We start from the raw sequence: 27,052 nt of genomic DNA, 5'->3' as shown, positions 1-27,052 counted from the left end.
TCTTCTGCAAAGTCCTCATACATTTTAACAATAGAGAGGACATCAGGATCTTTCCCCATCCTGCATATCAATCTAGGGTTCAGACTAGCTGGCGCCAACCCTCAGCCTGTAGCTTTTCACAGAGGCCCTGCAAATGCAATGATCCTTCATTTTATAATAACTCTAATTTAGTCATTATTAACATTCCTCCATTTTATCATAAATGATAACCCATCATTAATGATAACCAGAATACAATAGTGACTGCTTCATTCTAACAGATATCTTAACAAAAAGATGCTGATGTGTTTTCCCAGAATTTCATCAAGCGTCCCGAATTTGCGTGGGCATAACTTGATGATTTCCGTCTGATGAGTCTCCACCTCCCGAGATTTCATGGGCACAAATCCCCTCCAATCATCTTGATAATTCATCTGTGCTTGATCACAGGAGGGTATGAAGTTTCTAAGAGAACCTGGAATAAATGAAGTTAGCACTCCCTATTTCCACTGATACTCTTACAGTGGTGGAGATGTACCCATGCGTTCTACTTTCACTGCTGTTGGGGACGTTAGGAGAACCTGGTAAGGTCCTTCCCAACGAACTTCTAATCCTTTCCTTACCCAGTTCTTTATAAGGACATAGTCTCCAGGTTTTACTTTAGTTGAAGCTGCTAATTTTATTTAGCGAATGCAAAGTCCTTTAGCCAAGCAGTTGCCTCTTGATCTGCTGTATGAAGGGTGACAAGTCCTCCTTTGAGTCTTTGTTGAGGGCATGCTTCAATGATGTGTTGCATTGTTTGCTGCTCTCCACAAGCACACCATGGGGTTGGACTGCTGCCCCATTTGTGAAGGCTGGCCAAGCAGGGGCCATGTCCAGTCCTGAATCTATTCAGCGTCGTCCACTGCTTCCTTGGGAGATTGGTGCCAGGGACCGGTAGGGTGGGGTCTGACACCAGATGTTTATTTGGGACGTCCTTGGACTCCCATTCCCTTTTCCAAGCTGATTGGATGGTGAAATCAGCTGGTGGTGGGTTCTTCCAAATTGGTCGTCTAGATGGAAGTCGAGCAGTGGGTGGGTTGAAGATGTCCATGTGAATTGGCAGATGAGGGGAGTTTTTGGTCTTTTGGAGCATCCTTTGAGTGAGGACTACTCGCCGGATGTGTGGAGGGGCTATGTTGGATAGGACAGGGAGCCAGGGGAGTGGTGTTGAGCGGATTGTTCCTGTGATGATCCTCATTGTTGAGTTCAATTGGGTATCCACATGGTGTGTGTGGGATGACCTGGACCAAACAGGGGCACAATATTCGGCTGAAGAAAATGCAGCTAAATTCGGCTGAAGAAAAAGCTGCTAATAAAGGCATCTCACTATAGGCTGCTTTTACTCTTTAGAGTGAGTCTCTACAGTCCAGCAGCCTGTAGTCGATAAGCACAGTGCAATTGCTGCTGGACCCCCAGCTGTTCACATTGATTTGTCCAATTAAGTGTGGACCGTTATCTGAACTTAGTCGAATAGGGATGCCAAATCTAGGGACAATTTCTCTCATTGCACCTTGACAGCAGTAGCCGCATTATTATCAAGGGTTGGGTAAACTTCAAACCACAGGCTGAATATATCGACTATGACAAGTACATACTTATAACCCTGGCACCTTTCTAATTCGATATAGTCCATCTGCAGAAAATATACTTTACAGAAAATATAATTATCACTGGAAATAAGATTATAAAATAACACCAAGCCGAATTTATATAATACTAAAGATGTTTATTGAGCAGTGTTGTTATATTTTGCTTAAAGCCATTAAGTTTTACAAACGTGAAAAATAAAATCAACCCTCCAACATTAGTAAAACAATTCTAAAATATGTTCATTCACATTACAAGCTAAATAAAAGTAGATTTTTTTCTAAATATTTCAGTGGCTGTTAAAAACCATATGGGTACATTAATCAGGTTATCGTAACCAGATAGTGTTCAGCTGAGTTTGATTTTTGATGCTTGTATCCATTTTGAGTACCTCTCGAATTGCCATGGTTGCATAAGTAGAGGGGGGAAGTGAGAAAGCCATTTTCAATGCTTTAAAGTTACCATCTGTAATAGCAAATAACTAAAATTAAATTTATTTTAAAAAACACTCAGAAAACATTAGTAATTTATTAGCTGAAATAGAGATTGGTAGAAATATTGAAAGCCACTAAACCATTGATTACCCTTTGATTCTTTCCCAGGAAGTGATCATTTATTACCTAACTCTCATTGCCCTTGAGAAGGTAGTGAATTGTCTTCTTGAACTATTGCATTCTCCAAAATTGTCAGTGACCACAAAGGAAGATGCAGGACTTTAAAATCAGCAACAATGAAGGAGCAGCAAGTTATTTCCAAGTCAGAAAGGTATGACAACTAGAGAATAATTTGGAACTTGTTGCTTTCCTATTTTCTTGTCTATTTCTAAATTGATGAGGCAATGTGATAGAAATTGCCTTGAGAGTTACCGCAGTGCAGTTTGCTGTTGGTATATAACATGTTGTTCCATTGGTGGAAGAAGTGCATGTTTAGGATGGCGCAGATTGGCATTCAAAGGGTTGCTTCAATGGTGTCAAGCTTACTCATAAGATCATAAGTGATAGGAGCAGAATTAAGCCATTCGGCCCATCAAGTCTACTCCACCATTCAATCATGGCTGATCTATCTCTCCCTCCTAACCCCATTCTCACCATAATCTCTGGCATCCATACTAATCAAGAATCTTTCTTTCTTTTAAAACCTTTTTATTGGTTTTTACTCCCAAAAAAACTAAAACAAAACAACAACAAAAAGCAAAGATAATGATAAACATAACAATGATATTGATACATAGGGGTCAGAATTACATTAATAACAGGTATAACCTAAATATGAGTCCACTGGACTCATATTTTGGTTATCAAGAATCTATCTATCTATCTATCTATCTCTGACTTAAAAATATCCACTGACTTGTCCTCCACAGCCTTATGTAGCAGAGCAGTTGGTTAATACATGACGATTTGGTCCCCGCACAATATCCAGAGTCTAAACTCCTCTTGTATCATGAATTATTAATGTTCCTTTCCAATTTTGGTCTGGTAGAGATATAGGATACTAGACCAACTGGGATCAGTTGGGTCCCTGACACACAGGAGGCCTGGTCCCCCATCGCAAGCCGTTCCCCTTATTCCAGCACTCACCCATACCTGACAACTGCGCAGGGGCTGCTAATTTCACCTTATTCAGCCTCCCTCATTTTTAAACTTTAAAAAAAAATGCATTGGCACTTGCTAGCCCTAATGCATCAAATTTTCAGATGAGGCGATTTTTGACATCATAGTGTAAATCTCTATTGGAATATGTAAAAATGTCACTGTTAGTGCGTCGTGTTTTTGAGGAGATGTGAATCACAGACAACACATACACACAAATAAAAACATCCACATCCAAGATCAGAGTTTTATGTATACTAGACCAAGTGCAGACCCATTGGGTCTGTTTCCCCAACGGCGCTTGCAGGGGGGGGGGGGGCTGCGGCATCACACTCACATTAACCACCCCCCAAACACACCGGTGGGGGGGAGAAGAAGGGAGGGAGGGGAGAGGAGGAGGAGGAAACGGAACAGATTTGGGAGGGAAAGGAGAGCGGGGTAGGGGGTGAGAGTGGGGGATGGGGAGAGAGATGTGGGGGAGGGGGGGGGTGGGGAGTGAGGGGAGGAGGGGGTGGGGGGAGAGAGGGGAAAGAGTGGGGAGGGAGAGTGGAGGGGGAAGGGGGAGAGGTGGAAGAGTGGGGAGGGAGGAGGGGAGGGGTAGGGGGAGTGATGGAAGAGGGACAGAGGGATAGGAGGAAGGGGGCGGGTGGAGAGAGGGAAGGGGGTGGGGTAGAGAGGGAAGGGGGGTGGGGAGAGAGGGATGGGTGGGAGAGGGAGAGGGGTGAGAAGAGGGAAACATAGAAATTAAGTGCAGGAGTAGGCCATTAAGCCCGTCGAGCCTGCACCACCATTCAATATGATCATGGCTGATCATCCAACTCAGTATCCTGTACCTGCCTTCTCTCCATACACCCTGATCCCTTTAGCCACAAGGGCCACATCTAACTCCCTCTTAAATATAGCCAATGAACTGGCCTCAACTACCTTCTGTTGCAGAGAATTCCAGAGATTCACAACTCTCTGTGTGAAAAATGTTTTTCTCATCTCTGTCCTAAAGGATTTCCCCCTTATCTTTAAACTGTGACCCCTTGTTCTGGACTTCCCCAACATCTGGAACAATCTACCTGCATCTAGCCTGTCCAACCCCGTAAGAATTTTGTACGTTTCTATAAGATCCTCCCTCAAATTTCTAAAATCTAGCGAGTACAAGCCGAGTCTATCCAGTCTTTCTTCATATGAAAGTCCTGACATCCCAGGAATCAGTCTGGTGAACCTTTTCTGTACTCCCTCTATGGCAACAATGTCTTTGAGCATTGGGCATTGTGACATCACACGATGGGACGTTCACCAGGGGCTGGGGCTCCTGCAAAGGCATATGTAAATGAATCCATTCCGATTGGACAAATGTGAACATTGGGCATTGTGACATCACACAATGGAACGTTCACCAAGTGCTTGTGCTCCTGCAAAGGCATATGTAAATGGATGCATTCCGACTGGACATCTGTGAGCATCGGGCATTGTGACATCACACGATGGAACGTTCACCAGGGGCTGGGGCTGCTTCTATGGGTGAGAAGCCAGTTTATTTTTGAAATATTGGGGGGGGGGGGGGAGAAGGATTTGATTAAAAACGTGTACTTAAACACGACGAAATGTATTGAGGAGCGGATACTTTGAAAGAAAAGTGAAATCTCTACCGAAATGGAAAAGATGTCGGCGATTCTGCGTCTGGTTTCTGAGTTGCAGGGAATCAAAGGAAGAAAGGCGGCCGGCAGCCGTCCATGTAAATGGATCCATTCCGATTGGACATCTGCGAGTATTGGGCATTGTGACATCACACGATGGAACGAATCAAAAGGCAGAAAGGCAGCCGGACGGCAGGCACACAGTTTTATATATTAATAGATAGATAGATAGATAGATAGATAGATAGATAGATAGATAGATGAACATATTTTAGTTAAATTAAATATTTCTGTGGTGAACATAACTAGATGTCATTTTATAGTTGCAGCATAAAGACAACCCTCGCCTTCATCCCAATCTAGTTCATTGGAACACAAAATTGGCTTTGGTGCTTGGGGTTAGGGCAAGAAGACTGTTCAGAGACCTATTGGGATTAGTATCAGATAACATCCAATGGTCTAACTTTAATGTTTTACAGTCAAACATTACTTTTTGTCTGGGATCATATTGACAACAGATCAACATTTTTCAAACTATCATATATCCATACCTATCTATCTATCTCTATAATTATAAAACTCTGATCTTGGATGTGTGTGTGCGCGCGTGCGTGTGTGTAATCACATCTTCTCGAAACAATGCCGCGCTAACGGTAACATTTTTACATATTCCGGTAGAGATTTATTCCGTGGACTCCGATATCGTCTTATCTGAAACATCCATGAATTATTTCTCGAGTTATGGATCAAAATGTTCACAATGCAACCCGTTCCCCAAGGCAATATACCACCACTCACCCATTTCTTCAACACAACCCATTCCCCCACGCAATATTCCACCACTTACCCATAGCCGACAACTGCACAGGGGCTGCTCGTTTCACCTTAATCACCCTCCCTCATTTTCAAATTAAAAAAAAAAATTGCAATTGCTAGCTAGCAGAACTCAGTGTACTGTGACTTTAAATAAAATGCATTTGCACTTGCTAGGGCTAGCAGGACTCACTGTACTTGGATAGCAACAATGTTGCGAGCAGGGCTAGAATCCCATTGTGACATCACAGCTGTAAGCACAGGGAATAAGCGAAAGACAGTTGTTTCTTCCAAATGTTTTGAGATTTTTGAAGATTTTCATTAATAACCCGAGAAATAAAGCATGACATTTTGAGATGAGGCAATGTTTGAATTTTGACTTTCACCCCTCTTCCCACCCCTTCATTCGCCCCCCTTTCTCTCTCCCCTCTTCTTCGCCCCCCCCTCCTCTTCGCCCAACCTCCTCTCCCCCTCTCTTCTTTCCACTTCTGTAAGGACAGGGAATAGGCGAAAGACAGTTTTTCCACCCAATATTTTTGAACATTTTCATTTATAACTCGAGAAATAAAGCATGAAATTTTGAGATAAGGCGATTTTTGACCACGGAATTTTTACTTCCCCTCCCCCTCTTCTTCTCCCCCTTTCCTCCCCCTGCCGTCCTCTTCCCCCCCCTCCCTTGCGTTGGGGGACCAGGCCTCCAATGGGGTCTATGGGTGAGTGGTGGAATATTGCTTTGGGAAACGGGTTGTGTTGGGGGACCAGGCCTCCCGTGTGACAGGGATCCAACAGGTCCCACTTGGTCTAGTACCTATTAAAAGTCTGATCCTGAGTGCGTGTGTGTGTGTGTGTAGAAACATAGAAAACAGGTGCAGGATTAGGCCATTCAGGCCTTCGAGCCTGCACCGCCATTCAATATGATCATGGCTGATCATCCAACTCGGTATTCTGTACCTGCTTTCTCTCCATACCCCCTGATCCCTTTAGCCACAAGGGCCACATCTAACTCCCTCTTAAATATAGCCAATGAACTGGCCTCAACTACATTCTGTGGCAGAGAATTCCAGAGATTCACCACTCTCTATGTGAAAAATGTTTTTCTCATCTCGGTCCTAAAAGATTTCCCCTTTATCCTTAATCTGTGACCCCTTCTTCTGGACTTCCCCAACATCGGGAACAATCTTCCTGCATCTAGCCTGTCCAACCCCTTAAGAATTTTGTAAGTTTCTATAAGATCCCCCCTCAATCTTCTAAATTCTAGCGAGTACAAGCCGAGTCTATCCAGTCTTTCTTCATATGAAAGTCCGGACATCCCAGGAATCAGTCTGGTGAACAGGGCCAGATTTAGATGAAGAGAGGCCCTACGCTATTTCACTTGTGAGGCCCCCGACAGCCCCGACATGTGAAGCGTTTTAAGGCAGCAACTCTACCACGGCGCCACTGGAATCTCCATGTCCCATCCACTATCTCATCCCGTCCAGATCTTATCCTTGTGAATGCTGGTAATAGCATCCGTTAGTTTTTCTTCCACTAACCTATACCTCTCTGCACCGCTCAAGTCATAAAGTCATGCAGCATGGAAATTGGCCCCTCAGCCCAACTTGCCCATGCGACCAACATGTCCATGCCTAATTCCTGGGATATGGAGCAGAGGGGATTATACACCTGTGATGGGGGTGTCCAGGGATTGGGGACTTGGGGGAGGGGAGGTGGGATGGAAAATTCCAGATTTGGGACTGGGAGCAATTGCGAGGATCGGGGGCTGAAAGATATTCCTTGTTGATTCAACGGGAAAAAAAGACTCAAAGTGCTGGAGTAACTCAGCGGGTCAGGCAGCATCTCTGGAGAAGCTGCTCTTTTTTGTCAATTCAATTCAATTCAACTTTAATGTCATTGCACAAATACGGAGTATGGGTACAACGAAATGCAGTTTTGCGTCAGTCCGTAGTAGTAGTGCATATAGAAATAAAAAAATAAAAAGATACAGAATAATCAAAAATACAGAATAATTAAACAATGGGGACGGAGGGACCGGAGAAATCTATCGGCGGGACTCCGAGTTCAGCAATGTGATGGTATAATTGTAGAAGCTGTTCCTCATCCTACTGGTACGAGTCCTGAGGCTCCTGTAGGAGGGCAAACAGTCCATGGTTGGGGTGGGAGGGGTCTTTAATGATCTTCCCAGCCCGTCTCAGACACCGCTTTCGGTGGAGGGCATCTATGGCAGGGAGCGGGGCACCGATGATGTGCTGCGCGGTTTTCACCACCCGTTGTAGTGCCTTCCTGTCCGCAACAGTGCAGCTGCTGTACCATACCGTGAAGCAGGTGGTCAGGATGCTCTCGATGGTACAGCGGTAGAAGTTGGTCAGGATCTGGGGGGACAGGTGGGCTTTCTTGAGCCTCCTCAGGAAGTAAAGGCGCTGCTGTGCCTTTTTGATCAGCTTGGAGGTGTTGAGGGACCAGGACAAATCCTCCGAGATATGTACCCCGAGGAATTTGTAGCTGGAGACGCGCTCCACCTCAGTCCCGTTTATATGGATGGGGGTATGACTGCCTCCTCTGACCTTCCTGAAGTCGACAATAATTTCCTTCGTCTTCTTGGAGTTGAGGACGAGGTTATTGTTGGCACACCAGGTTGTCAGGTGCTGGACCTCCTCTCTGTAGGCTGACTCATCGTTGTCACTGATCAGTCCTACCACCGTGGTGTCGTCAGCAAACCTAATGATGGCGTTGGATCCGTACTTAGGGATGCAGTCGTGGGTGAAGAGGGAGTAGAGGAGAGGGCTGAGCACACAGCCCTGTGGCACGCCGGTGTTCAGTGTTATAGTGGAGGAGGTGAGGTTGTTGACCCTGACAGACTGTGGTCTGTTGGTGAGGAAATCCAGTGTCCAGTTGCAGAGGGAGGTGGAGATGCCAAGTCCGCTGAGTTTGGTGATCAAGCTGGCGGGGATGACAGTGTTAAAGGCAGAGCTGAAATCAATGAACAGCAACCTGATGTAGGAGTTGTTGTTGTCCAGGTGGGTCAGGGCAGAGTGTAGGGCCGCCGATATGGCGTCCTCTGTAGACCTGTTGGCCCGGTAGGCAAACTGATGGGGGTCCAGTGTGGGGGGGAGGCTGGCTTTGAGGTGAGCCAAGATCAGCTGCTCAAAGCACTTAGCAATGACAGGGGTGAGTGCCACTGGGCGGAAATTGTTGAGACTCCCTGTGGCTGACTGTTTGGGCACTGGCACGATGGTTGATGTCTTGAGGCAAGTGGGGACAACACCCTGGGCCAGTGAGAGATTGAAAATGTCGGTGAAGACTGGGGATAGTTGTCCAGCACATGCCCTAAGAACCCGGCCAGGGATGCCATCGGGGCCGGCAGCTTTGCGCTCATTCACCTTGCTCAGTGCATCTTGTACAGCAGAGGTGGAGAGACTGAGGGGTTGTTCATTCGGGGGTGGAGCAACTTTGATGGCTGGGGTTTTGTTGCCCCGGTCAAAGCGAGCATAGAAATGGTTTAGCTCGTCAGGAAGGGTGGCGTTGTCTGGGGGAGGGGTGTTAACTTTATGGTAATCGGCAAGGGATTTGATTCCTTGCCACATGCGCCTGGGGTCAGAGTTGTTTTGGAAGTGCTCCTCAATCCGCCGTTTGTGATTGAGTTTGGCATTCCTAATTCCCATTTTCAGATTTGCCCTGGATGCGCTGTATCCCTCAGCGTTGCCAGATCTGAAAGCGGCATCGCGAGCCTTCAGTAGGAGTCTGACCTCCCTGCTCATCCACGGCTTCTGGTTAGGGAAGGTCTTTATCTCTTTGTGGGTAGTGACATTATCGGTGCAGAATTTTATATAGTCCATAACTGTTGAGGTGTATGAGTTGATGTCCACTTGTGAATTGAAGGTGGACTGAGTAGCAAACACTCTCCAGTCTGTCTGCTGAAACTGCTGCTGTAAAACAGAGACAGCCCCCTCAGGCCAAACCTTCACTGTCCTCATGGTAGGTTTCACACGTCTGATCAGAGGTGTGTATTTGGGGAGCAGGAACAGAGAGAGGTTCTTCCCATAAGCCTCAATTCCATTAGTGCTAAGAACTATATTTAACTCTCTTGAACACATCCAGTGAATTGGCCTCCTCGGTGGGGCGGTGAGGTTCGACGGGTCCAGTGAGGCAGCGAGGTGAGTAGGTCCCCTTAGATCTCGAGGCCCTAAGCTTAAGCTTGTCTAGCTTATACGTAAATCCGGCCCTGCTGGTGAACCTTCTCTGTACTCCCTCTAAGGCAAGAATGTCCTTCACGAATGTGTGTGAGATCACATCTTCGCGAAAAATCTACGTGGTAACGATAACATTTTTTCCCGTCGAGTCCAAAATCTACTTATCTGAGAATTTCATGCATTATTTCTCGACTTATTACTGAAAATATTTAATACTTTGATTTTTACTGTTAAAATCATTCCTCACAGCTTCCAGCACACTTTGATACAAAATTGCAAGACAGGAACACTGGCAGCAACTCTGAACTTTTCAGCTCAATGGCATCTCACAGCAAGTGCATCCGACATTTGCAACAATGTTGCCATCATAGTTCCTGGCAGGACAGGAGGGGGAGGGTCTTGGGATTTTTTTTCCAACTCCAGTGCTGGGGAGGCTCACGAGCTATGTATGATCTTTGTCGAGGAGTGCTCGAATCTTACCTTCACCAACGGGTTGAGTTGGGAGGACCACGCCTCCCGTGGGGGCTATGGGTAGGGGATGGGAGCGTTGGGGAGCAGACCTAACGGGTCTGCACTAGGTCTAGTAGCTCATAAAATTTGCAAGGACATGAGCAGAGATGAATTAGACATGTGAAGAAAAAATTCCCTTGCCTTTCAATGTTAGAGAATATATTGTACATTATTGAATTTCTTATCAATTTATCAAGATCAATTTCAAGGTCCAATGTTCACCATACCTTTGGAAATCTTTGGCAAAGGTACTCCTTCCAGCTTTTCCACATCAGTCTGAACCAATGAAATTTTCTTATCATCATACCCTAGAATTTCCCTATGAATTTAAAGTTCCCAACAAAAACACAAATTTCAGTAATCTGAAGAGAAAGAAGTACTTTACACCAAGAAAATAGGAAAATCATTTTGCAGCTTTAGTTTTTGCATAAATATTATTAAAAATTAACTGAGCCCACCATATACAGCAATGGTACATACAGGTTTATGCATCATATCACATCACTTAGCCTCTCAAAAGAGACAACAAACAAAAAAAGGACCAATTTAACAAAAATACAAATAGTCTCATCAACCCCCAGAGGCAAACGAGTAAAACACATTTCATATATTCCCAGACAGCCTGTAACTATTACACTTTATGTCAATAACATTTTACGACAGAACTTTGAATTATATTTATAAGGTACACTTTCAGAATACACACTAACAATATTGAGACCAGCAGTTGCTATAACCGATTGAAGTTGTGCATAATAACACAGGCAGAATCGACACTGAACTAAGGAGGTCGCTGTTTTAAAGAGTAACAATGGGCTTATTCTTCCTCATCCACTTCAAGCTATCTGTTGCAACATTTGACCTGGCTGAGTGTATCATCCTCCAATAACCTTTCACCATTATCACCCTTTAAATAGATATAGGATTATGGAATTCATACTTAACTATCCATTCATGCCACAAATTACCTGTAATCACTTTTAGAGTCATAGAGCATGGAAGGAACCAAGCCCACTCCAAAAGTCAAGCATCTATTTTCACTGAAGGGTTCTGAAGAAGGGTTTCGACCCGAAACGTTGCCTATTTCCTTCGCTCCATAGATGCTGCCTCACCCGCTGAGTTTCTCCAGCATTTTTGTCTACCATCTATTTTCACTCATTGTAAACAATTTCATTCTCTGCTCGTTCACATCAATTCTCCAGAAGCTACCATTCATCTACGAACAATTTACAGTAGAAAATTAACCTACCAACCTTCACGTCTTTGCGACGTGAGAAGAAACAAGTACCCGAAGGAAACCAGCGCTGGACGCTAGGATTGAACCCAAGTCATTGGAGTTACACTCGAGTTATAATAAAGAGCTAATCTCTATTCGCTGTGGCACTGTGCTGCCTAACTTTTCAAATCCTGTTATTTCTGAAATGCCTCAAGGATCCATATTTGGCATCTAGTTATTTCAAAAACATTGTACCAGATTCTAATCCCAGCTCTAACTAACAAACTATATCGACTACCCTATTGTCTCTCAATTAACATACTTATCTAACATACATAACATATCTAACATACTAGATGACCAAATATTTCCTCAAATTATATATTGAGAACATCAATGTCAGTATTTGTCTCAAACTAAATGAGCCACATACCATTCAAATCTTTGGCAATTGCCTGAATCTGCCCCAGATTGTTTGTAACCTTTGGAAGAGATCTGATCCTAGATGAACATCAAACTATGCAGTTACATAACCATCACAACTATCCTTCTCCAATTCAACATTGCCAACTCAGCCCTTCCTCCATTTAACTCGCTGCAATTTTTCTTATTATCAGTCATGATCACTATAATCTATTTGTAGATTTAACTCCTTCATTCTACCCAGCCCTATTACTACTATAAATTTCAGTTAAGCCAGAACTCTGCTAACCACGCCCTGATCTAGATAAAGCTCCTTTCACCCATTACCCCTTCTTGCTGATTTATTATGGTTACATGTGGAGGCCAAGTCACTGGATGGATTTAAGAGAGTTAGATAGAGCTCTAGGGGCTAATGGAGTCAAGGGATATGGGGAGAAGGCAGGCACGGGTTATTGATTGGGGACGATCAGCCATAATCACAATGAATGGCGGTGCTGGCTCGAAGGGCCGAATGGCCTCCTCCTGCACCTATTTTCTATGTTTCTATGTCATCTCAAATTTATTCTGCCATCATCCCTCATTGCCATTATATTTTCAACAGCACCAAACAGCCATGCCCCATCAGAATTTACACCCATCCCATCACCCTCCATCTTGCATGCATTTAATCAGATCTCTTGATCAATTAATTGCTCCATCACTTGCAGCCATGCCGTCAAAGGTTGTAATAAGTTCAGGAATTCCTTTTCTAAACCTCAGTCTCTCTACCTTTCATTTCTCCTTTGAAGAACTTTTTTAAACCTATCCATATGTTCAATTTTGTACCTGCCCTAAATTTGCATTTTGTAGCTCAGCATTTAATTTTGTTATCACAGTTGTAAAGGTCCTTGCAATGTTTTGCTACATCAAAGCAGTTATGCAAATTGGAGTAATTTTCTAGTTTAGCAGAAAAAAAGATTCATTATCACTAAACAACAACTGAATCCAGGAAAATTATTTTTAGATTTTAATACTCACCATGTAACATTCTGAGGATGAATGATGATTTTCCGGTATGCTCCTGATAATGAATAGTCTCTAATTTTGTGTCTCATGTTCTTTATATTCAAGCCATCTGCAGCCATTATTTCTTCATAGGCATTCCCAACTTGAAATATGAACATACAAACATATATGTAACTATTAAAAATGCACAAGAACAACACACTCAACTTTTAAATTCACCCAGTCGCTCATCATCAGGACTCCGTTTATCTTGTGTCATTACAGGCAACATTTCTATTTAAACATGATTGTGGAAGCAGGATCAGCACAATGACTGCAGAGTTTCAAAATGAAAGATCACCTGGACACACTCAGAGTAACCAATGACGGGCCACAAGCATGACTACATCAGCATCATCCACTTCACAAATATGTTTTTTTTTTAAATCAACAAATTAAGCACAACTTTACATACTAGCATGTGCTTAAGCCAAAATCTTCATGTTTGTTCATGCCAGAGGGGATTCACTAAACACACCCTTCAACTCTTCAATAACTTTCAATTTCTAAACCCTCATTGTCATCTCTCACCAGGAAGGTCTCAGGCCCTCCAATCTTCCTTAAACAGACACCCAATTAATTTTCCTCCACTAATACACACTTTCGCATGGTGGAACTTGCACTCACCAGGGCTCTCACTTAACTTTTTTTCTCTGTTTCCAGCCGGGCAACCTACGCAGCTTTTTAGATTGCCAAATGATAGTTTAGGTGGTCATTTAAGACGGCTTGCATGACGCGTGCGATATTGTGCTCGGACGAGTGCATAGTTACGTCGGAATTATGCTCAATGAAGCATTCATATTATTTTTGCTTCAAATAAAGTTACAAACTAAACATATTCACCTATCAAGACATGATATATACCACAATGACATGCAGCAAAATTATAATACAGTATATACAGTATTTCAACTCTTTTTACACATTGCAACGAATGCAATTTCTATTATTTCTTTCCACTTCCAAACAAAAACGTGGTTGGATTATTCAGCGCATGATCAACGTCGGTGAGACCAAGCGCAGGCTTGGGATCGCTTTGCACAACACCTCCACTCAGTTCGCAGTAACCAACCTGATCTCCTGGTGGCTCAGTACTTCAACTACTCCTCCCATTCCAAATCGGACCTTTCTGTCCTGGGCCTCCTCCATGACCAGAGTGAGGCCCACCGCAAATTGGAGGAAAAGCACATCATATTTTGCTTGGGTAGTTTACACCCCAGCAGGATGAACATTGACCTCCAATTTCAGGTAGTCCCTGCTTTCTCCTCCCCTTCCCAGCTCTCCCTCAGCCCACTGTCTCCGCCCCTTCCTTTCATCTTCCCGCCCCCCCACCCTCATATCAGTCTGAAGAAGGGTCTCGACCCGAAACGTCACCTATTTCCTTTCACTCCATAGATGCCTCCTCACACGCAAAGTTTCTCCAGCATTTTTGTCTACCCATTCACACAAGTTCTGTTATCCCGCTTTCCTCACCCATTCCCTACACATTAGGGGCTATTTTACAGAGACAACTTAACCTACAAAGCCAATGCGTCTTTGGGATGTGGGAGGAAACCCACATGCTTGCAGGGAGAATGTGCAAATTCAACACAGACAGTGCCCGAGGACAGGATCGAACACAGATCTCTGGCATATGAGGCAGCAAGTCCACCAGCTGTGCCACTATATTTTATTTTCCAACACACAAAAAATTATACGTTGATAACTTTCGTTACTAAAAAAAAAGATTCATTTTCAATCTTAAATCTCTAATTGATGCTATGTCCCCCTTTACAGCATATGTATGTTTTAATTCAGTTCAAGACTATGGGGTAGTACATTGGCCATAAAGTTTCTGCCTAAAAGTGGCAGAGACGCGGAATTGATCCCGGATATGGGTGCTGACTGTATGGAGTTTGCTCCTTTTCCCTTTGATCGCATTGGTTTTCTCCAGGTGCTCTTGCTTCCTTCCACATTCCAAAGGCGTGCAGGAACCGTTTTCAGACCCAACCCAAAACGCAATCTTTTCCTTTTGTCCAGAGATTCTGTTTGACCTGTTGAGTTACTCCAGCTTTATGTGTCTATCTTCAGTTTAAACCAGCATCTGCAGTTCCTTCCTACACACACGATACTATACAATAGAACTTTATTAATCCCAGGAGGGACATTGTGTGTGTGTGTGTGAGTATATATATTATACACACACATATATATAGTTATATATTCATATATAAATATACACTATTTTGTTTTCTCGTTTATAACATTGTTTACAGAGTACTATGTTTACATATTCTGTTGTGCTGCTGTAAGTAAGGATTTCATTGTTCTAACAGGGAAATAAAACACTATTGACTCTTGACTTACGTTGCTAATGTAAGGGATAGAACTAGTGTACAGGTGATCGGTGGTCGGCGTGGACTCGGTGGGCCGAAAGGCCTGTTTCCACCATGTATCTTCAAATTAAACTAAAAACACTAAAACCAGAGGGAGTCAAAAGAAGGGTCTCTACCCGAAATGTCACTCACTTTCTTCTAACCAGAGATTCTGGCTGCACCATGGAGTTCCCCTGCACAATTAAAGCATGGAATAATCTTCACCCTACCATAGTTACCCAACCAGATGCAACTAAATTTAAGGTAGTTCATTTTTCCCCGAGAACCCTTTTATGCTTAAGTCCAAGTCAAGAGAGTTTTATTGTGATGTGCCCCAGATAGGACAATGAAATTCTTGCTTGCTGCAGCACAACAGAATATGTAAACATAATACAGAACAGGAGATAAAAGCTCAGTGTGCGTATATATATTTATAATATAAAATATATATTACACACAAAATAAATAATAAGCTGTTATTTTTCAGAGTTTGGAGTTTGGTGGTGGAGGGTCCATCAGTTTAAATTCCATTTGGAATATTTTTGGAGAACCAGGAAACCAAGAAGCAAGAGTTACTCCAGGGAGTTACTCCAGCTCCAGGGAGTGATTCTGCGTTGGTTTTCAGCGGTCGCGGCGAGCCGGCGACCGGACAGCAATGGCGGCCAGATCTCCCACAATGCAAAGGGAGGGAGAAAGTGCCTGGCGCCGACCAGTTGCCGTGGCAGTACACATGTGCAAGGCGGCACATGCGCACAACCACGTCCAATGATGTGCTGGCCGTGGTTGTGCACATGTGCAGGGTGAGAATGTGCAGGCACTTGCAGTGCGCATGTGCAAGGCAACCGGCCGTGCCGTTGGATGAGGAGCGGGCGGAGAGTGGAGAACCAGCCGTCCGGACACGGATACGGATGGCGGGCAGAAATGGAGCATGACAGAGAGAGAGAGAGAGAGAGAGAGAGAGAGAGATAGAGAGGGGGGCCTGCTCAGAGTTGAACGATACGTGCCCCAGGTGATTACCAAGCCGGGCAAATTGGCACGCCTTTTAGGTTGCCCGGTGGGACTTTAGGTCGCCATTGGCACCTGGGCAACTGTTAATTTCGAGCCCTGCTCACCCTCAACAACTTATCGTTTGGCTCTTCTCACTTTCTTAAAGTTAAAGGTGTAGCGATGGGCACTTGCATGGGTCCCAACTATGCAAGCCTTTTTGCTGGTTACGTTGAAAAGTCCTTGTTACAAACGTACACTGGCACCATTCCCCAGCTCTTTCTCTGCTACATCAACGACTACATTGGGGCTACCTCCTGCGCCCATACAGAATTCATTGATTCCATTAACTTTACCACTAACATCCACCCTCCCTGGTTTGCCTTAAGTCTCATCTCATCTTCTATGCCAGTTCCCCATGTCTCTCACTTCCCTGGTCTTTTATAGTTGAGTCTATTTTCTATTTAAATTACCCCAATGATCTAACCTTTACAACCCTCTGGAGTGTAGAATTGCAGAAATTCACCACCCACTTCTGGAAAAAAACTAAAAAAAAAGTTACATAGCAAAAACTATGCAGGGTCATTAAGTTATTTTCTTTTTGCTTTATTTTTTGACTAACAATTACCCATAAATATTATAGATAAGATCTGAAACCAAGAATGTAATGAAGTGACAGTGTTTACTTTCATTTTCAGGTATATTACATTAATCAATTTATCCAAAATACAGCCCTTTCCCTAATCTAAATGTTGAATTTTGTCATTTTATGCTAATTTGCAAATGAATTAAGTACTTCGAAATAACTTACTTTTATGTTCTGGGTAGATAACATCAAATCCAGGCAAAGGCAATACCACATCATGTATGGTATATTTCTCTTCGTCTGATCCCTGAATTGGAACTGCTGTTCCTGAAAAATCAATAAAACAAGCAATTTTTATTTCCTTGATATTAAACATTGATTCTTGATTCCTAGATAGCACTAAAAAGAAACCCTTTGAATTGTGTTTATATTCACAAAGCCGGTCCACTTTAATCAGTCTGAAGGGTCCCGACCCCAAGCATCACTTAACCACGTGTAGGAGAAGCTGCAGATGCTGGTTTAAACACAAAATGCTGAAGTAACTCAGCGGGACAGGCAGCATCTCTGGAGAGAAGGAATGGGTAACATTTTGGGGTCGACACCCTTCTTGAGGCTGGTTAGGCATAAGGGAAACAAGAGATATAGACGGTGATGTGGAGAAATAAAGAACAATGAATGAAAGATATCCAAAAAAGTAATGATGATAAAGGGGGAGGGGGAGGGGGAGATGGAGCACCCACTTTCTTTTTAAGGTTGGGCTTCCATGTGACTTCAGTCCCACACCAATTTACCTTTAAGAAAGGAAGAGCCAGTATTGTACTAACAATGGGCAGCACAATAGCACTGCAAATAGTGCTGCTGCTGCACAGCCCCATCCACCCAAGTTTGATTCTCACCTCAAGTGTTGACACACTCCACCTGTAACTAGATGGATTCATCTTCCCCACTCGTGTTCTCCGGTTTCCTCCCAAAGATGTATTAGTTGGTTAATTGGCTAATGTAAATTACTGCTTGTATAGGGGAATGGCAGGAGGATTCAAGGAGGTTGATGAGCATGCAAGATAAAACAGGTTCCAAGGGAAATAAGTGGGGAAATAGTACTTGTGGAAATGTTTCAAATGACCTTCCTTTTATGCCATGGGAAAAGTATGAGAAAACAACAATTCCTGTTTTAATTACCATATTTCCCGGCAATGAAGACGCACCAACGTCGAAGACCCACCCCCATTTTGAGTTGCTAATTTTTGAAAAAAGGCTGGCGGGACATAAAATTTCTCACGCTCAAAAAAATAAAAATAAAGAAAGTAACAATTCAATTTGCCCAAGGCTTCCAGATTTCCTCCATTCTGAATGACAGAATGGGTGGGGGGTGGAGGGTGACGGCAGGTGGAGAGATGATGGGAAAAACGGGAGCACATTGGACAAGTTGAATCAGTTGTGATCTTATTGAATGACAATACTAGTTCAAGGGACCAATTGGGGGAGGAGATCCTATCATAGCGTGTGGGGAGTCTGGCCCGGGTCAGCACGGGCAGGAGCGTTGAGAAGGAGGGGGTCGGGGATCATGTCAGCAACTCACTCACTCACCCCTGCTGCGGTGCTCCAGGCACGGAGCCACTGAATTGTGGCCGGGGAGGGAAGTAGCTAGGGTGGCTGAAAGACATGAACCGGGCAGTGAATGCCATGCAGTGTCACCCAGCGCAGCAAGTGAGGCCATGTACTGCTCTCGGAGGCAGTCAGAATTTAAGGAATGGCGGCTGCTCGCAGCTACCCGAGCTACTTCCCTCCCCGGCCACAATGCGGTGGCTCTACGCCCGGAGCGCCGCGGCACTGGTGAGTGAGTGAGTTGCTAGCATGATCCCCGACTCCCTCCTTCTCAACTCTCCTGCCCGTGCTGACCCGGGCCAGACTCCCCACACACTGTGAAAGGTACTTCCCCCCCCCCCCCCCAGCAGCGTTGTCCTTTTACAGCCGCTTCCCATCAGCTGCCAGCAATGAGGGATAGACTTGGCTATCCCTCAGTACAGCAACATCGTTCTTGATGTTGGTGTACTGAGGGATAGCCAAGTCTATCTTTCTTGGCTAACAACCTAACCTTCGGGCCTCCAAGACGCCGGCAGATTTTCATGCCTTATTTTTGGGTAAAAAATAGCGTCTTCATTGCCGGGAAATACGGTAATAGAACTCTGCATGTACCCAAGATTGGAAGTGCTCCATGTGTACAAATAATCACTAACCTTATGGCGCACAGAGAAGAGCAGCATGACTCTTGGTTTCTAGCAGTATTTATCATGCAGATACAGGTCTGAGTCTGGTGGGTTGTACTGGTGCAAATCTAAAGGAATATTCCATTTACCTCCTTTCAGTACCAAATCTCCTGCCATTGCTTTTAGTCCATACTCGTTAATCCGTTTACTCACTATGTTATTCCACACATAGCTCTGATAACTGTGAATGTACATTAATCGATTATTTCTTGGAATCTGAAGCCAAAGAAAAAATTTGGGTTATACAAGCAAATTGTGCAAATCATATATATCCAGCACCTAAAAAAACCATCTAAAACATTTTTAAATAATGAGGAAAGATTTTTCTCCCTTGTTTTGATGTAGATATGTTTTCAATTAATGTCCCAGATTATTTAGGAATTGACGCAACACAGAACAATAAACTTTAAGATAGCTTTACTAAAATGGGCAGCATAGTAGCACAGGGGGCTGCACTGTGATGCAGTGGTAGAGACCCGCGTTCGATCCTCTACGGGTGCTGTCTGTACAAAGTTTGTACATTATCCTTGTGACCGCATTGGCTTTTCTCCAGGTGCTCTCGTTTCCTCACTCCAAAGACATACAGATTTGCAGGTTAATTGGCATTGGTAAAATTTTAAATTGTTCATTGTGTGTAGGATAGTGCTGGTGTACGGAATGATCGCTGGTGACTGGGTGGGCCGAAGGGACTATTTCTGTGCAGTATTTCTAAAGTCTGAAGTAAAAAAAAGGCTTTTAACAATGGTACTTAGAACGCATTACATTATACAATTGCTTAAGAAGATAAATTAAATTTAATTCCATGAAAACATACAATTTTTTTGTGAACGGATAGTAGGTATGCAGAAAACATATCACAGAAATAGATAATTTAGCTTTGTCAATTAATGTTGCATCTGAGCTGAAACTTACCATACCAAATGCAGAAACAAAGTTCTTCATTCCATATTTCGCCAGACCTCGAAGCAACTGTCCTTCTACACATCTTTTTACAGGAAGCTTTCTCAATGCAGCTTCAGGGTCCTTGGTCTTCGCCCATTCTTCCCTACATTTGACCAAATAACCTCTCTCTGCTGGAGGAAACAGAGAAGTGATATTAAACATTTTCAAACGTTTCCACATGGAGTACTAAAGATTTATATTCGGTTTCTTTGGATACCAAAAAAAAACATTCCTACCGCCTGGACGTGGCTTCAGGATCAGATCAATAACTTCACTCCAATTATTTAGTAGAATTGCTCTGAAGAAGAAATTATAATCAAATAACAATCAAAACATATCTAATATAAATTGGCATCCGGTCATCTGCCGGAAGATAATTGCTACCATCAAAGAAACAGAACAAAGCATATTTATTTTGATGGGAGCTGGATGGAATTTGATACTGTGTGAAAGATACATCTTCTAGATGCGCTGGGATGCATCCTCAGTGATGTAACCTGGGGTCATCGGGTGTTTCAGGTTTCACAACATCAGACACCCTCGCCCAGGCGACCCAGCCGGGGTTGATCAAGCCCCGACTTGCGTCCCAGCAGCAACCGCCCACGGATCAGCCCTCTTAATCCAAAGCCACCTAGTGGCTTTCTCTGCGGCTTCGGTTGCGGATTGAATGGCCCTCTTCTTTGCCAGCCCCGTAATCCCCAACTGGTTGAGGACTTTGCAGAGTGAGCGTCCTGCAAAGCCTCGACAGCCCACCTCTAAGGGCTCATAGTATGTCTTCCAGCCGCTGTCCTGGCACATCTCCACCAGTTCCTGGTACTTTGCGCGTTTCCTCTCATTAGCCTCTTCAATACGCCCTTCCCAGGGCACTGTCAGCGCCAGAATGATCAGCTGTTTGTCACTTTGGAGGTGATGATCATGTCTGGCTGGAGTGATGTTGCTGTGATGTGGAAATTTCAGCTGTTTGCCGAGATCGACGTGCAGCTGCGTGTCAGTGGCTGTGTAGAGGAGGCCCGTCCTTGTTTTTGGTTGTGGTCGAGGCTTCTCTCCAGCTTTGACAAAAGTGATTGATTTCTTTGGGGCTTGGTGGTGTTTGCTGTTAACGATGGCAGTGGCTATGCTCTCAGCAACCACCTTGAGCACCTGGTCATGGCGCCACCGATAGCTGCTGAGGAGATGTTCTAATGATCCTCTTCCAGAGCAAAGTGGGCAGGATGGTGTCTCGCTCTTGCCCCAGACGTGGAGGTTTGCTGGGCTTAGTAGGGCATCGTAGACAGCTTGGACAAGGAACCGGACGCGCTGGAAGTATGCCTGCATGATGTTTGACCAGGTAATCCTGCGCTGCGGGTATGCTCTCCCACCTTGTCCATGCTCCCTGCTGCGAGCCCCACCATCCTGCTCACACGCTCTTCCTCCACACCTGCTCGGACCTCTTCCTGGTTTAGATGGTGTCTCTCCTTGCCCTGGGCCTTGCCAACCGGTATATATATTTATTTTGATGGAGCTGGATGGAATTTGATACTATGATGAATTTAAACAGTTTTATTGAACTTCCTCTCTTGCACATTGTAATACAAGATGCTTCAAGCACAATGGCAATAATAATGATAATGTCACACTCAATTGTCTACTTATGTGTTTGGAAGCCCAATTCAAATAATGAATGCACACGATCCTGAATTAACAATAACATATTGAGAAAAAGGAACTAACTGGAACTTTACAGTAATGATGACTTTGCAAAAAAATTGAACAATTTTCATTCCTAAACTATTTAAGATCATTGGAGAAAGTTAAATTTCAGGAACTGGGTTTCATGGACCTATTTAATTTCTCTAAAATCAGCCATGATACTTAGTTGTCCAAGAAAACGAGAACGTTTTCATGTAGGATTCATTCTAGATTTTTTGCTGTGATTCCTACTAAATAGTCGAGTTCCTAGGAAATTGTAAATTCTCTGAATTAATTTCAATGTGCTCTCAGATAAATAATGAAAGAACTCAATTTAAATTTGTAAATCAGAAGAATAGCACTTTTGAATTCCATCTGGAGAGCCTGCAAGTCAAAGGCATGAACATTGCATTCTCCAAAACGTTTGCATTCTCCAATTTCAGGCAACTTCTCTTTCTCTTCCTGATCCAACCAGCCCCGTCACTCATGCCTTTCTTTCCAGCCTACCCCACCCTCCAGACCTTTGTTACCCAGATTCTTTCTTCACCACACACTCAACCCACTCAATCCCTTACCCCTTTCCCTTCTCTTACTGTTCCCATCTGACCAGCATCCCTCTCTTATCTGGTTCCACATTATTTATTGGTCAAATTCCATAATCTGCCGCCCCTTATTTTCTTCACAAATTACTCCCCAGTCTCTGTCGCTATCACCACCCCTCCCCCACCTGGCTCAATCTGCCTATCAACCCCTCTTTACCTGGATCTTCTTATAGTTGTTCGCTAGCTCCTGCCTCACCCCTACCCCAACTCTCAATACCAGCTATCTCCCCATTACACACTTAGTCCTGATGCAGGGTCACCATCTAGAATGCCAACAGTCCCTTTCCTTCCACAGATGCAGCCACTGAATCCTGAAGCTACTTGTCCAGATCCCATCATCTGTAGTCTTTTGTATCTCCAGTGAAATAGAGGTGATCAATGAATACTTTTCATGCAGGCTGCTTGTGCAGTTTGATTCCACGTGCGGGGAAAGCAGGAGAAGTGAAGGGAAGGTACAGAATGAGGAAGAAAGAAACAAATAAAACAAAGGGTTGCTATATGTGAATTCCCCCAAATAACACAGCAAGTATCTGAACATTAAAAAACAGGCTTTCCAGCTCATTGTTCTACATTGGGAAATTAGCAGTAAACTGGACACGGACACAAACAAGTAAAACCTTGGTTTAGTTTCACTTATTTCTCATTCTTATTGAATGCTTTGGAAGAAAGTTATTTTAATGCAGAGTAGAAATTTACCAATTATTTGGTAGTTAAAGCATTATTGTCTTCTTTGCATTTTAAGTAATGTTAATATTTAAAACATAGCTTAATTATCATCAAAAATATTGAAAGCTTGTGAAATTACAAGGAAATCTTGCTAAAATATACCCAGTTTAGACAAATAAGAGTTGAAGCTGTTTTGATTCTATATAGGAAGATTCAGGATCAGAAACGTGCAATCACATTTTGAGCAGATAATCTCAGCAGTTTTTTTCTATACACAGTTGACATTGAAAAGATCCCCCCAAATGAATGGTTTCTGGTGAAGTTTTACCTCGCAAGCAACATCAATAAGAAATATCCCATATTTTATCTAATTGCCCGTCTGGAATTTTGCTGAAATACTCTTATGTACTAAATTTTATCCACATCTGTAGCTAAAAAGGACACTTTGGTTGTGAAACACTTTAGGATCTTTAGAGATGAAAAAATCTTAGCTTTTTTCCCTTGTTTTTTTCGTGAGATGCATTAGCTTCAGTGGTTAAGAATATCTTCACTTACAACAAACGTAGGTTAGGGCTTATTTCGGGTCTACCATTTTTATATTCATTTGGAACAGAAACCAGTTTAATTGGCGTTTGCTATTTTCACAGCAGCGTACTTTACTCTTCGGTTTCTACAATTATTTAGAAAGATATGACTTACTTTCCCACATGGTAAGTAGGAACTGCTGTTGTTCCAAATCGCTGCATTCCATAATAGTTAATAAATCCGATGTCCCTGAGTGAAGTCATGGCATGCTCTATCTGCTGATTTGATCCAGTGATATTCCTAATAAATTAAAAAAAAATTAGAACCGCCAATGGAGCTATCAACGGATTACAAAAATAAATGGGAAGGATCTGATTTTGTGTATAAGACGTCAAATTTAAACAGATCCTAGTTGTTTTACTTTGTCATTTTAGCAGTTCATTTCTCAATCCACAGGCCAAGATCAGTGGTTTGTGATGCTAAACAAGTGGACTGTGCCTCACTCATTCTTCAATAAGAAAGATAATGATAGTTTAGATTTAATTTGTCTTTTTTGCATCCAAGTGATGTAACCTCTATAACAATAAAACCTTAGTACCTGCAGTCAAGACAGTACGATGATTTGTTCCTTGTCTCGAGAACAATAGTATATTAATTGACTATCAAAACAAGTTGGTGAAATTGGCAAAGCAATGTAAATCAAATATTCCAAAATATACAGTCTTTATTAAAGAGGGAACTGTGTGTTATCAATGATATCCAAACATTCAATTTTAACCAGTCTCTACATCTGCAATGTAGCCTTTGCTTTGTAGCTTAAAATCAAATTCATTGCCATTTCTTTTCTTTAAATTCAATGCTTAAAACAGCTATGGATGCATATGGGAAATGAGTAGAGAAGAAGACTGTTTGGCCCCATGCTCCTGATCCATCAACAAATATGATCATGGATGATATTTTACCATAGTGCCACCTTCACTTATATTATTCCTAATTATGTTTTGCAGCAATGTTTTTTGCAGTTTTTCTACTTTTCAAAATTTTGTATGTCATTTATGTATAACTTTTTCATGTGTTTGTCTTATTCTATGAGCTATAATTCCGCCTCTTCCCTTAGGTCCGCTCCAATCCCCATCACCAATTGTCAGGCCAGAGGAAGCCTGCGATCAGCACCACAAACACTGGCACTCTGGAGTAAACTGAGGCCACAGGCAATTGAGCCACAGCTGGGTCCAATTAATGGTTATTGGACCAATTAATCTCATCCTCGTCAGTCCTGCCCCTTGTAAACCCAGGAGAGAGAAAGAGAGCAAACAGCTGGGAAGAATTCAAGTTTGTCTATGCCCCCACAATGATGACAACACTGAGCATTTGTGTGAACCGGGACCATCTAGACGCTTCTGTTTGGCGTTGGAGCCTATTGGGCAAATTCACCTTACGACGAGTGCCCATGTGGTCATTGTTGATCTGGCGTCATGACTGACACCACAGTGCCAGTGATGCTGCTGCAAGCAAGATATTTCATTGCATGCGTACCTCATCAAACTTGTGCATATGGCAATAAGTTTGACTTGAATTGTTACCTCCCTCTCTCTCTCAATTCCTTTAACTTCTACAAATATATCAGTCTTAATCATAAATATACTGTAGCATTTTCACAGCATACTGAGGTTGAAAATTTGGAAAGCTTCACTTTTCTCTGGATGATGTTTCATCTCAGTCCCAGTTAACTTATCCCATACCGTGATTCTGTGATTCCTGATTCTAGATATCCAGCCAGGAGATACATAGCATTTCATCTATTCAGACAGAGTTCGAATTTTGTATGTTTCAGTGAGATCATCTCTCAATCTTCTGAACTCCAGGATAAAAAAATCTACACTGTTCCGACTAACCCCATAAAACAACCCCCCCCCAAATTCTAAGAATAAAGCTAGTGAACAAATGCAAATATATCCTTATTAATGTAGAGTAACTAAACCTGTGCACAACATTGCTGATGTGGTCTCATCTGCATTCAGTAGTGGAACACCACTAGTCACTGTCAGCCAACCAGAAAAAGCCCCCTGCCTTGCTACTGTCTGCCTTCTGCCATCTAGCCAACCTGCTATCCACGCTAGTATCTTCCCTTTGATATATCTGATCTTGCCACTTGTCATATAGCATTATTTAGATTCTGCCATTATCATAAAGCAGACCTGCCCACAATGTGGCAGCATAGCCTATAAAGTCAGGGAATTTTAACAGATTGACCATTATCCTGCACATGTTTGAAATGCAAGGATTTTTAAAGAAATAAGGCTAATTTCATCTTGAGATCAATTAACACAATTTATAATAGAATAGTCTTAAATTTCCTTAACAATCTTACCTTAGTACAACTTTAAAATGATTTCCTTGCAATTCTCCCAACTTTAAAGGATATTTTTTATAACTGAAGTTCCCTAGCCTGAAGTTCATTAAACATTTGTTCAGATGCGAAAGTCTCTGTGCTGTGATTCTGTAGGAAAATTTTAGGTACATGACATTGAGATAACTCTGGAAAGGAGATTGTCAACTTATGCAATTTTTCCCCCAAATACTGATAGGTTACAAAATTTCAGATTCCCATATCACTTGAAATGTTATCAATATTGAAAACACACCTAAAGTACACAATTTTTGATCCAGAAATTAAAAATACCCTTTCATTAAATAAATTCACTTTCCACTGGAAGCATGAATGAACCTCTCATTTCCTTAGCTAGTGACGCACCAATATATCTTTAATTCCTAAGTTAATGCTTGTAGTCATAGAGGAGTCCCGAGAAGTCCTTGGGGAGTCAAGCCGCAAAGCGAGAAGACCCATGCTCAGTGGACATAGAATGACACTACTTAATTCGATGAGAAAGAATGCCCTTGACTGAATTTATATTTTTATTACAGTTAATTTAATATTTAATTCTCTTAAGAACTATTTTTAGAATGATTAAATTAACCAATTTGTATATGAATCATTTTAAAGCATAATTATTTTTATTATAATTTTGAATATGGTTTAATGTTTGTACATATCGTGATGGCGCATAATTCACTACAGCCAAACTAATCAGCTGGCCAATTGTGGCTACACACGTGTATCACAACATTAAAGCATTTCTGATGAAGGCACTGACCCTTGCTGATTATTTTTTTACATGAAATCTCTCAAAGTCAACAGCAATGTCTTGGAGTCCTGAAAAAGCACTTTCCTGCTGGCGATGTTACGGGCCTGATTTCAAATGTAAGCGTGTTATATGAAACCATATTTACTGCTAATCCAGCTAATATGCACTTCCTTTGTACCTGCAGCTTCGCTACTCTTTATCAACAACAATCCAGTATGAATGAAAATCCGAGGGAGAAAAAAAACACTAGAAAGTTTGTTGCTCTAATAGCTTAATAAATATAAGCTATTG

General features: G+C 42.7%; 1 protein-coding gene across 8 annotated transcripts in view; it reads right to left on the bottom strand.

The window, feature by feature from the left end:
• Positions 1-1,726: 1,726 nt before the first annotated feature.
• pus7 (pseudouridine synthase 7) overlaps positions 1,727-27,052 on the bottom strand; it is a 44,635-nt gene continuing 19,309 nt past the window's right edge. For 5 of the 8 annotated variants that reach the window (XM_033039904.1, XM_033039907.1, XM_033039908.1 and 2 more), the window contains 9 exons: positions 25,987-26,115; positions 23,790-23,915; positions 20,391-20,452; positions 20,125-20,285; positions 19,302-19,428; positions 17,171-17,272; positions 12,995-13,124; positions 10,566-10,657; positions 1,727-2,073 (listed from right to left, as the gene is read on the bottom strand). In XM_033039904.1, the coding sequence (XP_032895795.1) occupies positions 1,937-2,073; positions 10,566-10,657; positions 12,995-13,124; positions 17,171-17,272; positions 19,302-19,428; positions 20,125-20,285; positions 20,391-20,452; positions 23,790-23,915; positions 25,987-26,115 (1,066 nt within the window). In that variant the 3' untranslated portion in view covers positions 1,727-1,936. The remainder of the gene's footprint in view (positions 2,074-10,565; positions 10,658-12,994; positions 13,125-17,170; positions 17,273-19,301; positions 19,429-20,124; positions 20,286-20,390; positions 20,453-23,789; positions 23,916-25,986; positions 26,116-27,052) is intronic. The other 3 variants (XM_033039906.1, XM_033039911.1, XM_033039912.1) reach the window with 3 other exon arrangements.

Source organism: Amblyraja radiata, chromosome 21, assembly GCF_010909765.2.
Source record: "Amblyraja radiata isolate CabotCenter1 chromosome 21, sAmbRad1.1.pri, whole genome shotgun sequence".
Taxonomy (NCBI): Eukaryota; Metazoa; Chordata; class Chondrichthyes; order Rajiformes; family Rajidae; genus Amblyraja; species Amblyraja radiata.
The sequence above is the reverse complement of the archived record's forward strand: the minus strand, read 5'-3'. Positions and strand labels throughout refer to the sequence as shown.